Source organism: Bolinopsis microptera, chromosome 13, assembly GCF_026151205.1.
Source record: "Bolinopsis microptera isolate Bmic1 chromosome 13, MBARI_Bmic_1.0, whole genome shotgun sequence".
NCBI lineage: Eukaryota > Metazoa > Ctenophora > Tentaculata > Lobata > Bolinopsidae > Bolinopsis > Bolinopsis microptera.
The window spans coordinates 4,101,654-4,117,179 of record NC_087084.1 but is presented as its reverse complement, the minus strand read 5'-3'; the positions used below and the strand labels follow the sequence as shown (position 1 = coordinate 4,117,179).

Genomic DNA, 15,526 nt, shown 5'->3' with positions numbered 1-15,526 from the left:
ACATTGTGAACATCCAGATTTGGGGAGAAACTCCTGACAAACTAAAATTGAATTGGTATTTAATTGGCATTTAATTGGTATATAATTACCCAGCCAGGTTGTTGTAGATAAGGTAGCAGATAACACCGTAGTTTTTGTTGTGATCAGCAGCAAAGAGATTCTTAATCACACCGTCTTCACTCTTTGTAATTAATGTGTCGTACGCACGTTTATAAAGCTGAAGGGTTAATCAATTAGTTAATATTGAACTAAATCCATTAATTGATCACTGATCTGTAATTTGGATACGTTAAATCTTTTGTCGGAATCAGGATTTCAAAACCGTCCAAGAACAACACAAAAACAATCAAATGTAAATACTCGGACACAGTGCTGCCGGCTCAGTAGTGAGTACAGCATAAATTGTATTACCTAACCACAAGGATATATCTTGTAAGTTAGAACATATCGAATTTCCCGACAGACGGTTAGTAAAATTGATGAAATTATTATATAATGAGGTTCAAAGTACTCAAAATTAAACTGTAGGACAGAAAATTGGAACACAAGGAAACTTCTTGTTACACACCTTGAATATCCTAACAAGAATTGGCAGGTTTTTGGGTTGCAGGTAGGCGTTAGATTCGATGGTTATCATTCTGTGAGCGTGTTCGGCCGGGAAGAAGGCGGTGTGTCCACAAGATTCTGCTATCACGTACTCCCAGCTACGAACTGTGATAAGTTGGTTTTAACCTGATTTTTAGTCGAAAATTAATTAGTATTTCATTGACGATTAATTAGTTATAGAATGTTTGTAATTCCCCAAACAAACGGAGATCTAGAGATTTAGAGACCGCTGTTTAGAGACCGCTGATCTGCGCCTGTGAACAAGATGAGGCATCAATTTGGTTTCAGGGTTGTTTAAGATACTTTATACACATCAAGTCATCCAAGAAAGATGTATAAGTATACTGCTATATACAACTATACAATATATATAATACTATATATATATTTATGGTATATATAATATATACTATATAAATAGTATACTATAAGTATATAGTATATACATATTTAACGCAGGATATTTTATTCCTTGTTTTACTAAGCCACAGAATACCAAACATCACGATTAGTTTTGATTCGTAATTATATACTATGTAATTGTTTTATTATATTATATTGCATATCATTCTTTGTATCGCACTGTGGTAACAAAACAGCTTTATGGATTCTATAGCGAATTAATAAATAAACACAACTTCTGTTGAGAATATTATCTGGTCAAACTTTCCACAGAATGTTCTAAGAATTTACACGTGCAATTTGATAGGAACGCTAAAAGGAATTCATGTAATGTTTATGGTAATTTCTATAGAGCCCCTGTTGAATTGAGTGAATATGTGGATTGAGCAGTGAAATGAATGATTATTTGCTAAATTTTTCCATTTCCCGTTTTACCTCCTATTTTATCTCTTCGTAACCAGGGGCTGATGTAAATTTTTCATTTCATTCTGGCCCTGTTATTGTGGTATCGTGTTATCGTGGTATCAATGGTATATAATAACGTTATACGAACTTCAAAATTTATTTTAGCTTGTTAACATCAAGTTTGACATTATTTTTCAGTTTTAATCAAGCAACAGATATGGCAATTTTCAAATCCTTATACATGTTAAACGTATATGATGTTTAAATGTTTCAAAAAAATTTGTAAACGTTTTAAAATTTTAAAAACCGTAAAACCCACCAGATACGCTATAAATCAGTCAACCTAATAACACAACAGTAACCACAACGTTCAGCTTGACAAAATAATGGTGAAATTTATTTCGTATGCCGTAAAATGACTCATCTAGATCCAGCTGAAGTAGCTCTCATACGTCGGATTAGAACCTGTAACTATTGAAGTAAACGCGGTGGCAGGATTTTAATTTTATATCGTTCCAACTGCCAACGCGTTCAAGTACTTGTTTACGAAAAAAAAACACGAGGTAAGAACGTCCGGTACTTAAATATAGTCATAGTGCCAGTTATTTGGTAGACGCGGGTAAAGGTGAGGAGTTAATTTATATTTTTGGTACACTAATATTGCATATAATTTAGTGGAAGTGGGACGAGCTTTTCAGGTTTTAATTCCAAGAAGTTGAACATTATGAACGTAAAAATTATATTTCAGATATTCTGAAGAAACAAATTATCTTTCCACAGAATGTGCCAATACAAGGGGAGAATGGTACGCTTTTCAGATTTATATTGCACTTCTCTTTGCAAATTCATATAAAAGTATAATAGTACTACTATAATAAAAGTAGATTGAGTAGAACGTTAACAGAAAATTGACAGTTCGATATTTTCTCCCTCTTCCCGTAATGTCTCTTAGCTGATGAATATTTGTCGGTAATACGACCAAAAGCGACTGTCTTCCGAAAAATTTGCTCAATTTGTTAAGTGCCACGCCCGTCGTCCACTATTTCCGTTTTACTTTCTTAATTTGATTTAACTTTTAATTGCTATAAAAAACTCTTGAACTTGAGTTTGATTAATGATTTGTCGAGTGTTCAGTAAGGAATTGCTGATCGCAAAGTTTATCTTCATCATTAATTTAACCATGATATCCCTTTAACCAGCACGATTATGAACCAGTCGAGCGTAAAACACATTTCTGACCACAGCGTCTTCCTAGTCTTCAAAGGAACATTCTTCTACCTATCCCCTCTCACCATACCTTTGAGTCTGATAGTTGTGATCCAAAACATTGTCATCTTTATCAACTACTACAAGGACAGAAACAAGCTGATTCCAAGTCTGTTCATGGGTATTGCCCTGTCTGACATTCTCAGAGCACAAGGAGAGTTGGTACTCTCAGTGATCAGTATCCTAGCGTACACAGGACTGGTTGATGTGACTGTTCTTTATAAGAGCTTGGTTTACTACATGCTAACTGCCCTCCCTGGTGTCAACTGGTCCAAGGTGTTCAATCTCGTGATGACCATCTCCATCACCATTAATGTCTCCAACCCATTCCACAGGATCAATTTCCAGCGTCTAAGGAAAATTGTAACTTACCTTTGCTTTGCCATAATGATGCTTCATGTTGCAGATGCCATCACAGTAATCGTCAGCGAATATAAACCGATATATCCTGATTTTCCATCTGAATCATTCCTGTATCTCTACTTACAGTTTGGGTTCATTATACCTGGATTCGCGACAGCTGCTGCTGTATATTGCAAACCTGATGATTCTGGATTGTCTAGGTGTCAGAACCTCCAGGTCACTACACCTTACTTAGTTGCCTTTCTATATATAGTTGCAGCTGTCTACTGTTTAGGCCCCCCAATTTTCATGCTGACTTGTATGATAATACAGGTTATATACCTGAGGAGATCACTGCAAGAACAAGAAGAGGATGAAGTTACCCCACTGATGCCAAACACCAGCCGTCACGTGTCAATCACAATATTCTCCATATCTCTCCTCTTCTTCATCTGTAACGCTGCGTACATTCTCAGCCAACTCGTATTTTGGCTTATTGCCAACGCTGAACACTTTGAGGGGAAGCATTACAGTGATAAAGATATAGCAGATATGGGAGTATTTCTGGGGTTCACTGAGTTCACACTGCCTCTAATATACGCGGTGCTATATCCAGTCATCTTGATCTGCAGGAAGGAGGAGTTGAGGAGGAGATATGTCGGGTACTGGAGAAGACTTACTGCCTGGTGTAGACTCGTTAGAAACGAAGAGGAGACTGAAGGTCTGAACAACTAGAGATTTGACTGACTAAAGCCAAGCTGATCATCCCTATCAACAACACTGACGATGTTTTTTTCTTCATAATAATGCGTGCAGAAAGGTTAGACGATTATACTATCAAGTGCTGAGTTATCATCATAAGTTCAGTTTGAAATGAAATAATTTGGCATAATTTTGATTTTACAATTTTGTTTTGTTAATTTTACTATTTTAACTTACTTATTTACATTTTTTTTCTAATCTTGTTTTGTTTTTGCAAATAACTTCTTAACTTCATTTTACCATGATTGATAACCTTCTAACGCCATGATTTGATTATATTTAATTTCGAAGGCTTGGGAATATGAAATGAGGATAAAGATAGAACTCGAAGTTGATTTTATTTCCCCCAGAATGTTATTTAATATCGAATATGCATACATTTTTCGTTCTAAAATGTCAATGTTTGTTTGACTGTTTTAAAATAAATTAACGGAATAAAAATAACATTATTTCGTCAAACAGAAAGAAGTGTCTAGCTGCAGCTCGGTTATATTTCATTTTTTAATAATGGTTATCTTTTTTTTATAGGCAACAAATGCACACATTGTGCACTTATCTTAAAACGCAACGTTTCAGATATAATAACTCGAGGTGTAATAAACGTTTATACCACAGGTGAAAGGTGATACCACAGGTGAAAGGTGATACCACAGGTGAAAAGTGATACCACAGCAGGTGACTGGCAGGATAAAAATTAACTTATCTTCTCAACATAATGTACCACGTTGATATTATTTCGTATTCAATAAGCTGGTCACAACAGTCAAGACTCAAGACCACCACACAAAACCTGCTGTGTCACTGGATTTGAAGATTTTATCATTCGAATTTTGATGCTAATTGGTTAATCGCTTTAAAGCTTCTTTTGGACTCGTTATCGCATCCGTTCATTTTAATGTTCAAGTTATTGAAAAATTTTTGGGACAATTTCTGAATCCTGAAGCTGAAGTCCTTCATAACTGGCTATCATCATCTGGTGAATTACCAAACGTATTACGTCATCACACGTCTTAAATCTAACTTATAACGGATAGCTCATAGTCATAGTAACGGCTGATTCATGATCGGTTATTTATTTATAGACTGAATAATTAATAGATGGTTAATATGATCACTAGCAGACTGATTGACGTGTTTGACTGTTTGTCTATATCATGATTAGTTTTAAACTAATTACAACAATACAAATCTTTTACATTTATTGAGGACGTTACAGAAGGAATTGATTTAATGTAGTTGGAGGAGTCCTAACTCTCCTCAGGTCCGTAATGGAGTTTTCTTTGTATCATATATTACGGAAAAGCAAGCCGTATTTTCAGATTTATGTCTCAACTCTCAATGTATTACTATATCTTATGTCTACACTCTACACTCACATGTTGTAAAAGTAGATTGATAGAAATTAACAAAAATGTATGCTTGGTTTTAATTTCTGGACTAAAAACTAAAAAAATAGTTTTTGATGCCATTATCTTCGTAGTAACTAGGGAAATGAAATATAATATGTAATAATAATAATATTGTATATTAATCACGCTGAATGTGTAATTAATTAAGTCAAAAATAGTAAGTGGCAAAAGGTGGAAAATTTAAAAAAAATCTAATAGTGAGGATCGAAATTTCACGTGGAATTCCGCGGCCAGGACAATTGGATAATACCCTTAACTTTCTTTTTTTTGTATTTGGCGTGTACAGTGGGTAGGATAGCTTGAATCAGCGCTCAATGGAGGGAAAGGTTAAAACATTTTATTTTGGTTTGAGAATAAACCGTCCGAGTGCCCGGGAGATCTCTAAATCATTATATCAGAGATTTTTATCTAACTATAAATAGAAACTGAATTATATGATATTCAGATGAAATCAAGCTTAATATAAAGAGAACTTAATGTAAACTCTAAAGGACAAGTAAGACTAAAACTAAAAAAGGGTATAATCAGTACCTGGATATAAAGACCCGTCACAGTACGCCATGTTATCGTTAAAGTTGTAATCTTGTTCGTAAGCTATGTCCAAGAACTCCTCCACCGTGTACGAGTTTTGTTTGTGTCGAACTGGATGGTTTTAATTTAGTTACTGATTGTTTTAATATTCATTAGTAATAATATTATTAACAAAATATGTAAGTTGTGGTGTTAGTGATTAGTAAGCCTGTATCGGGTTGATTTGTAAAACATATTATGGTAACTTTAGATTATGCACGAATCACGTGATTAATTTAAATCAAAATCTAATTATAATTAATATACATTTTTAATTCAAACCTTCGTAAAGCATGTTAGTTGGCAGTAAATCGTAGAATTGTTTATAACCCTCATCCCCCTGCTTCATAAACGGGTATATGTAGAGTGGGACCCTAAAGGTGGGGTCAAATTACTAACAAGTAATGTAATACACAGTGAAACTCTTTAAACAAAAAAACTAGAGTTGAAATGAACATGATGATGGACTGTTTTCGTGTTTCCAAAACCCCCAAGAATAGAGTACCTCGTGAACAATCCCAATCATATTTCAAACATTTCTATCATCAATCAAACCATTAAAACTTTAAATGATAATGCTGCATGAATCATGCAGTATCAAGAAGATGCTCTCTCCCTCCCTCGCCCCCCACTCCCTCGCTCCCCCCACCCCCACTCCCTCCCTCCCCGCCCCCCACTCCCCCGCTCCTCCATTCCCTCGTCTCCCCCGCCCCCCCCACTCCCTCGCTCCTCCATTCCCTCGTCTCCCCCGCCCCCCCACTCCCCCGCTCCTCCATTCCCTCGTCTCCCCCGCCCCCCCCCACTCCCCCGCTCCTCCATTCCCTCGTCTCCCCCCCCCACTCCCCCGCTCCTCCATTCCCTCGTCTCCCCCGCCCCCCCCCCCCACTCCCCCGCTCCTCCATTCCCTCGTCTCCCCCGCCCCCCCGCTCCTCCATTCCCTCGTCTCTCCCGCCCCCCCCCACTCCCCCGCTCCTCCATTCCCTCGTCTCCCCCGCCCCCCCCACTCCCCCGCTCCTCCATTCCCTCGTCTCCCCCCCACTCCCCCGCTCCTCCATTCCCTCGTCTCCCCCGCCCCCCCCCACTCCCCCGCTCCTCCATTCCCTCGTCTCCCCCGCCCCCCCCACTCCCCCGCTCCTCCATTCCCTCGTCTCCCCCGCCCCCCCCCCACTCCCCCGCTCCTCCATTCCCTCGTCTCCCCCGCCCCCCCCACTCCCCTGCTCCTCCATTCCCTCGTCTCCCCCGCCCCCCCCCCCACTCCCCCGCTCCTCCATTCCCTCGTCTCCCCCGCCCCCCCCCCACTCCCCCGCTCCTCCATTCCCTCGTCTATCCCGCCCCCCCCACTCCCCCGCTCCTCCATTCCCTCGTCTCTCCCGCCCCCCCCCCACTCCCCCGCCCCCCCCCCACTCCCCCGCTCCTCCATTCCCTCGTCTCTCCCGCCCCCCCCACTCCCCCGCTCCTCCATTCCCTTTCCCTCGTCTCCCCCGCCCCCCCCACTCCCCCGCTCCTCCATTCCCTCGTCTCTCCCGCCCCCCCACTCCCCCGCCCCTCCATTCCCTCGTCTCCCCCGCCCCCCCCCACTCCCCCGCTCCCCCGCTCCTCCATTCCCTTTCCCTCGTCTCCCCCGCCCCCCCCCACTCCCCCGCTCCTCCATTCCTTCGTCTATCCCGGCCCCCCCCACTCCCCCGCTCCTCCATTCCCTCGTCTCCCCCGCCCCCCCCCCCCCCCCCACTCCCCCGCTCATCCATTCCCTCGTCTCTCCCCTCCTTCACCAAAAAATGTTTAAACTCACCCAGCTTGAGTGTGTACATCAAATACCGTCTGGAAGTTGTAAGAAAAAGGAATGTTGTCACCTTTACGTGCCAGCACGTTCTTAAAGTAAACCTCTCTGAAGAGTTGTGTGTTATCAGTTATTTAGAATATATATTCGCATGTATCCACACTATATTTACATTACACGTTCAACGTGATATAATGTGTGTACAACACCAACTACACCGATCAATTGCCAATCTGCGAAACATTTTAATTATTATTATCACTTCGAGATGGCCAGGCCTACTCTCATGCTGTCTATATGTGATGATTAATTCTGAAAAACTTGGGACAACTGGGGAATGATCCCAGAACCTCGAGATTTCGCGTCTCTTGCTCTACCAATTGAGCTACTGACCCTGATTCTCAGAGCGAAATCACCACTCATATACAGCTCAATTTCATGCTTTGTGTGGAATATCATTTATCAGTTATTTAGAATATATATTCGCATGTATCCACACTATATTTACATTACACGTTCAACGTGATATCATTATCAGTGCAGTGTGTACAACACCAACTACACCGATCAATTGCCAATCTGCGAAACATTTTAATTATTATTATCACTTCGAGATGGCCAGGCCTACTCTCATGCTGTCTATATGTGATGATTAATTCTGAAAAACTTGGGACAACTGGGGAATGATCCCAGAACCTCGAGATTTCGCGTCTCTTGTGTGTTAGTTCCTAAACTGGCCTTGACAGCTGGCATAATTACCAGCTGATGATTATCCGAACCCACCGTCAGTATTGCACTATATAATCACCGTCAGTATTGCACTATATAATCACAGTCAGTATTGCACTATATAGTCACCGTCAGTATTGCAATATAATAATCACTGTCAGTATTGCACTTTTATGTATTAAGAAATAGCCAAAACTGGTAAACTTTGTCTCCATGATAATCAAATTATTTTAATTAGTTACATCTTACTATATATAAAGCGAGACGATATATATATATATATCTGTGCCATTTTACTGACACCACGGCATCAACTTTAACGCGACTTTCCGCAAAAACCGTAAAAGATATACAACTGAAACTTTTTTGACTGGGTCAAATGCTTTTATGCTTTTCAAATCAGCATGAAAAAATAAAAAATTGGCCAAGGAATAAGAGTTTTAGAGCCCAAAATTTGGACCCCCAAGTGGTGTCAAAAACGCGAATTAAATAGGTAATAATTATTTTAGTCTCTTGAGTCTTGACACCATTTTAGGGTTATACGGGTTCCTGCTAGTAACTAATAATTTGGATGGGCAATTAGTTAAATTAGTTACCTGTCGTAAGGGAAAGTGTAGTGCCTAAAGTTGTGTTTGTGCATTGGTTTGTACCAATTAAACCCAATTAGTTCTTGATCCACAACATCCACATCCGGTCTGTAATTCTCACAGTACCGCAAATACCTTAAACACAAGTAGTTAATTAATTAATTAATAATTACCTACTAATTTAATATTAATTATTATCAATACAGACACGCAGTGACTAATCTATTTTATCTTTAATACATATCTGATGTCTCGTGACTCGTACTAGCTCTATAAAATTAAATAAATGGTCTTTCACATAATATTACGTAATCAGCCGAAGGGAGTTTTCGAAAATTGGTAATAACTAATATTAATTAACTACTATAAATAACTAATTAATAACCTGGATGTAAGGGATGGCATGTCCCCCTCAACTAGAAGAACTCCGTTTGCAGGGAGAGCGTCCAGGAGTTTCCTTCCGTAATCCCTCATGATTAAGTTACTGCTCATGTCACATATTGTGTAGTTTTCTCGCTGTGTGAGAGGAAATGTCAGCCAGACATATTGACAAGGGTATAATCACGGAAAGGTGACAAATTATTTGAACCTTGTTTTTTCTGGTATTGATTAATAAGATACATTTTTCTAGTCAAAAGACGGGTCCCCAAGGAAGGGACCTGTTACCTAAGCTGAAGTTTATACTTACAATTTGATAAGCTCCCATAATCAGAGCACCAACTCCCAACCCATAGTATAACACAGTTCCAAGACTGCTGCATTTTCCTTTTATCGGAGAGTACAGACACCAAATACCACACCCGGCTAGAATACTGACAGGGATGTTGGACTGCATCCAGAACCGTTCCAGCTGTAATGTTTAGTAAGTTCATAATAGTTAGTTAGTTAATAATAGTTAGTTAAACCGAGGTGATAGTTAGTTCTGTTAGAACGCATCCTAAGTTAAGATTTCACCGCTACAGATCATTGTGCTTACCCATTAATTTGTTTACTGATATTTTCTCTTTAATTTTCACTTCCTAGCTCCACGTGCATGGACATGATGCATGCAGCCTGCAGCAGCGCATGTACGTGTATATCGAATCATGCAACTGGATCGGAGCGGCAATCAATTCAAGCGCGCGGCGCGGCGCGGGTCTCACGAAAAACTGGCGCCTAGCTTCACATAAAGAGTACGTTTGGCGTTCGCGCCAGACGTAAATTATCCGATTTTTGCTCTCAATGCGAGCTGACGAAACGTTCGTTATTGTAACAACTGAATCACGACACGTCAACGAAAATATTGAATGAAAAACTGAACATGCATGAACAGACTGTCCACAATGACACTTACGTGAGTAATATCATGTTAATGTAACGTGATAAATGTACTGAGATACATAAAGGAAGGAATATAATATTAGAGTCGTTGCTATCAGAGATTCTGTCAGACTTAATCAGTTGATGAAGTCTCGTGTAGAATGTTTCACAATCTTAACCAGTTAATGAGGAGCTAATGGAGTGCTAATGGAGTGATAATATGCCATGCATTGACTTGGTTGAGGTCATGGTAAAATGACCAATATCCTCGGAGATTTGTAGCAACCGGGAAATTGTTGACAACTCAACTATGTACAGTGTACATGTTCACCAGATCCTTTAAGCACAACATAAATAATAAGGGGCCTAAAACTGACGCTTAAGGTAGGCCACTTAAAACATTCTCTGTAATGATAGAACGTTTTATGATGGTCGATCAAGATTTTTTTGTTGTCCAAAGAGTAAGCCATATACGCCAGAATAACCTTTTATAATCAAAATTTGTGCCAACTTCCAAAATAAATCAAGTACAATCCACAAATAATTTAACCACGCTTTATCTCTGCTGTTCTCTCCCTGTTCCTCGAATTGCTGGACGCAGATACCGTGAAGTGCAAACTTTTAAACGTGAAGTGTAAACTTTCAAATGAGACACTTTTTATTGTCTTTTTTCATCCCTCATTTTACAGCAACATTCATTTAGGCTTTAGCTTTTTAAATGTTAACCATTTTAAATATTTGAAATTTGTTAGCCATTATTAGTATTTGAAATTGCACTCATACTGAAAAATAGCAACTTTCTAACAGAGCTAAGTTAAGGATAATTCAAATCCGATTAAAAAAAACATGCCGGGTCCTTATATTCCGCCCTACGACTCTATAGCTACGGGAATTAAGATTATTAAGTTAAATCATTAGGTTTACATAACATGAAAATTTCGTCACAATAATATGAAATCATTAAAATGAGTGTACTTGGTAATTAAATGAATAGCGAAAGGAAGCAAATTGCTAAGTGATGTGATAGGCATTTACCAGTGAATGTGCTCCTTTGCGCCATTCCTCCCCTATCAATATAGCAACCCCCGAAGTGTCACAGTTGACCCACTCAGAAAAAGGTGAGTTGGAATCAAGCCAAGACTCGAGTCTTCTACGTAATTTAGAGATTATTAGTAGATTTAGTGCTGTCGGAATACTTCAAGAATGTAACGAATATGCCAGAAATTTATGAACTTAAAAGGCTTCCAGATCAAACTGTGCAAGATTAACCGAGTCATTGAACGTGGAATATCTCTGTTAACGCCAAACTTAATTTAACCAAATCATTTATCTGATTTGCATAATATGTTGGTTTTTAACAACTTTCCTTCGAAGTTTAGGGCAGTTTAACTAATTTAACATATTATAATGGTGTAGTAAGTCTGTACAATCAACGTACAATATCAGGGACAAGTGAGCAGTGAAGCCATGTTAGAACAGCATATCATCTGGGTGAGTTTCTGTTGCTAGGTACTATCGCTCATGTGATAATCAGTATTATAGTTATAAGATAGGAAAAGTGAGGAATGTTCATGGAATGTCTTCAGATTCTGTCACACATCTTCCTGTCTGCCTTATTTTGATAAAACTCTAAATTGAATCTTGATTAATGATCTATCAATTTGAAGAATACATACATAATGTATAATACTGGTATATAATAACTAAACGGTTCACCAAATGTGGAAAAAACAAAGTTTAACTTTTTTCCACTAATAAATATTTTACCGGGGTAAGCACAGGGTTCCAATGCTCTATCTTATAGTGGTAACCCTGACTACAGCCCCCTACGAAGAAGAAGAAATACTGGTATAATGTATAATTTAATGGTAAAGATCGACTAGCTAAAATTAATTTGATAATTAACGTAAAATTGAGAACGGGGCATTATTTTTAGAGAATCTCACTTCATATTTTGGACAGCACTATTGGTCATATTTAATCAAGTAAAAAGTTCTTAAATTTGTTAAAGCTTCATCGCAACTTTGTCCATAGAAAAATACATATCATTGTCTGTTCCATATTCCACTTCTCCTTGTAGTTTACCACAGTGTCAAAATAACGATTGCTGTATCATTCTTTTCCACGTCTATCAAACTTCTGTCCAGGATTTCCCTCACCATTATCTGGAACCTTCTTCTCAATCAGCACGAACCCACTTTTTGTTTTCCTATTTTCCAAATCAGCTAACATGTTTTCTAGTCCCGGCTGTTCCCCCAACCCGCCACTTTCCCGCTCCACATGAGAACAAGACATCGTCTTCTCCCCCTCTTCCATTTTAATTTGAGCTAACAAGTCTTTACTTTTAGTCTTTTTTAAGAAGACTATTTTTCTTCCCTCTTGTGCAGTGATGTCGACTATCACATCTGAGGATTCGACTAGAGCCCCGTCATCTTCATGGCAACCACAAACGAAGATGCTGTCTCTTTTTTCCATGAAAGGAACTAGAAGATTAAATGCGCGTCCTTCTCGTTCATATGGTAGAGATCCCCCGCTGCACCCATCCTGTTTTCACCTGGATTATTAGGAACTTTCATGTTTGATGCATGTTGTCCTGTTTTATCCTTTAAGGAACCGCTCCGATCTTTTACGGTGTCTTCAAAACTGTGAACTGAGACTACCACAATCAGTAGCAGTTCTATAAGACGTGCCATTAGATTTCTATACTGTTGATACTGTTGATTATGTTGACTTTATCGGCACATTTCCTGAAATGTTAGGATGAAATGCCTGTGATGTGTCAAGATCACTGAATTAGACCTAAACCCTGTAACATATCTTTTCAATACCGCAAGTAGTTCTAGCTGGCTATTTATCAGTTATTGTTTAATAGTTTTCTATATTAAGAGCTGGACAACTGAAACGGTTAGGCTTTATTAAACTTTTGATATAACGGCGTTTACGGACAAACGATCAAAAAGCGAGGAGAAAGAAATACTCGATTTAAGAAAAGAAAGTGAACTGTTTATTAAAGTTAGAGACTGAATTTTCACTGCAAGAAGTGATTATCACAAAGTCAAGGTTAATCTCAGAGCCAGAAATGACATGCATTGCCGCAAATGAATAAAAACTACCAAGACTCCTATCCAGACATCCACCCAAGGTGAAGATATGGCTGCCATGGCGACAATAAGGGATGTTCAACTGAAACATCAGCATATCATCCCTTATATATATCATATCACTACAGCTGGTAATTATATTATGAAATCTGAATAAACAGTTTTGTTGATTTTAATCGAAGGGACTTCTAATTCTATTTAATAGCGTACGCGTACATAACAGATGTTTATTTCATATTATTTGAGGTTATCTTTGGATATCTAAACAATTCATTTTGGCTATTACATGTTTTTAATATTTTGAAATCTGATAAGGATTTGCAATAAAAACAGATATTTTTCGCTTAAACAGTGTTCACTGTTTAAAAACCAAGAGATGCTAAAAATAGCATTATTCTCCGAGTCTAATTATAAGAGTAATCAACATATGTTTTCTCTAGTATTTGAGAAAATGATGAACATTTAACCGTGGCAATTTACCATCGTCATGTTCTCTATAGGCAAGTTAAGTGGTAACGCACGATTGGTTTTAAAGAATCTTAAATATGTATGTATTACTAAACCTGAATTATTATAATATTATTAGCAATTCGCTAAATGTTATTTGTTTTATGTTTTGCCATCTTTGTTATTCATCAGTTTGATTTTAGCACCAGATTTGGAAGGATAGTATCTCTGTTGATTAACACTAGGCATACCGTTCTCTTCGTATCTCAAGGAAATCACAAAAAAAACATAAGAGATTCCAATTTTAAGAAGAAAAAAAAACCAACTTCGTTCGCAAGTCACAGCAATGTGGAGGTAACTAAATTTTAAATGAATCTAAGAAATTAAGAAGGTTTGCACGATTATAGTGCACTTTACTTGCATTAATTTACTTAACTTTACTTTACTTTCATTAATTAAGAATTAATTAATTATGTCGTAATAGCATTTAGCAAGTACAGTAGTATACGGAAAAATTGTGAATTAATACGTCAAAAAATAAGTTTCTCATAAACTAACTAATTGGTTAATTAAGACATTAATAAAAGTAATTAAGAAATTAAAAGTTTAAAATACTTACTACACCCTTCATGAGCTCTCTTGAGTGATCAATGTTGGCTTGGTTACAGAAGAACATCATGTACACAAATATGTTTGCTACGTACACGTACACTACCTGTTAATTAAGCTATTACTATTAGATAATTAGTTAATTAATAAAATTATCGGGCATCGATTAAAACACCCTTTCAGTCAATACAGATTAACAATATGAATAGCATAAGCGAAAACTTAAATCCACAAAAAATCTTATCAATTAATTAATCATTAATTATCAACCATTAAGATAATTAGTTAATTAAAGTAAACTTACAGTTCTGATACGAGGAAAGAACCAAGCAGTAGCTACACACAGTAAACACAGAACCAGTGTTATGTTGGTTAGTTCGTGTACTAGATCACTTGTGTACGTTCTGAGGGGGGTGAGGTTAGAGTGAGGTTAGAGTGAGGTTAGAGCGAGGTAAGAGTGAGGTTAGAGTGAGGTTAGAGTGAGGTAAGAGTGAGGTAAGAGTGAGGTTAGAGTGAGGTAAGAGTGAGGTTAGAGTGAGGTAAGAGTGAGGTAAGAGTGAGGTTAGAGTGAGGTAAGAGTGAGGTTAGAGTGAGGTTAGAGTGAGGTTAGAGCGAGGTTAGAGTGAGGTTAGAGCGAGGTAAGAGTGAGGTTAGAGTGAGGTAAGAGTGAGGTTAGAGTGAGGTTAGAGTGAGGTAAGAGTGAGGTAAGAGTGAGGCCAGGTAAGAGTGAGGTTAGAGTGAGGTTAGAGTGAGGTAAGAGCGAGGTAAGAGTGAGGTAAGAGTGAGGTAAGAGTGAGGTTAGAGCGAGGTAAGAGTGAGGTTAGAGCGAGGTAAGAGTGAGGTTAGAGTGAGGTTAGAGCGAGGTAAGAGTGAGGTTAGAGCGAGGTAAGAGTGAGGTTAGAGTGAGGTAAGGACCCTTAACCTGGTAACCTGGTAACCTGGTAACCTTGTTGCCTGCACAAGATAAATTTAACTGTACATGCACGTTTTTTGTGGACAAACTGATACGAATATATCAGCACAAAATTGCATGTTGTCTGTACAATAAACTTTTCTCAAGGCATGTAAGTAACGTAAACAAAGGTTTTGCAGAGATTAACATCACATGAAAATTATACTGATAATTAGTATTGAGCAAGAATCTAACAATGGTTCATTATGAGATTCAGTAGGAACTATAAAATTATGTAAATAGTTGTGTACTTTCTGTTTACT

General features: G+C 38.2%; 2 protein-coding genes across 4 annotated transcripts in view; one reads left to right on the top strand and one right to left on the bottom strand.

Moving 5' to 3' along the window:
- LOC134825059 (protein O-mannosyl-transferase TMEM260-like) overlaps nt 1-15,526 on the bottom strand; it is a 41,446-nt gene that overhangs the window by 1,993 nt on the left and 23,927 nt on the right. For all 3 annotated transcript variants that reach the window (XM_063837177.1, XM_063837176.1, XM_063837175.1), the window contains exons 8-17: nt 14,616-14,715; nt 14,322-14,417; nt 9,544-9,705; nt 9,241-9,371; nt 8,865-8,990; nt 7,552-7,647; nt 6,045-6,136; nt 5,724-5,834; nt 569-711; nt 90-217 (exon numbers count right to left, since the gene is read on the bottom strand). In XM_063837177.1, the coding sequence (XP_063693247.1) occupies nt 90-217; nt 569-711; nt 5,724-5,834; nt 6,045-6,136; nt 7,552-7,647; nt 8,865-8,990; nt 9,241-9,371; nt 9,544-9,705; nt 14,322-14,417; nt 14,616-14,715 (1,185 nt within the window). The remainder of the gene's footprint in view (nt 1-89; nt 218-568; nt 712-5,723; nt 5,835-6,044; nt 6,137-7,551; nt 7,648-8,864; nt 8,991-9,240; nt 9,372-9,543; nt 9,706-14,321; nt 14,418-14,615; nt 14,716-15,526) is intronic.
- On the top strand, nt 6,903-7,487 carry LOC134825369 (uncharacterized; the record flags this gene model as incomplete). Its single annotated transcript, XM_063837547.1, has 1 exon — nt 6,903-7,487. A coding segment is annotated over one exon (585 nt), but the record flags the coding sequence as incomplete, so codon positions are not given.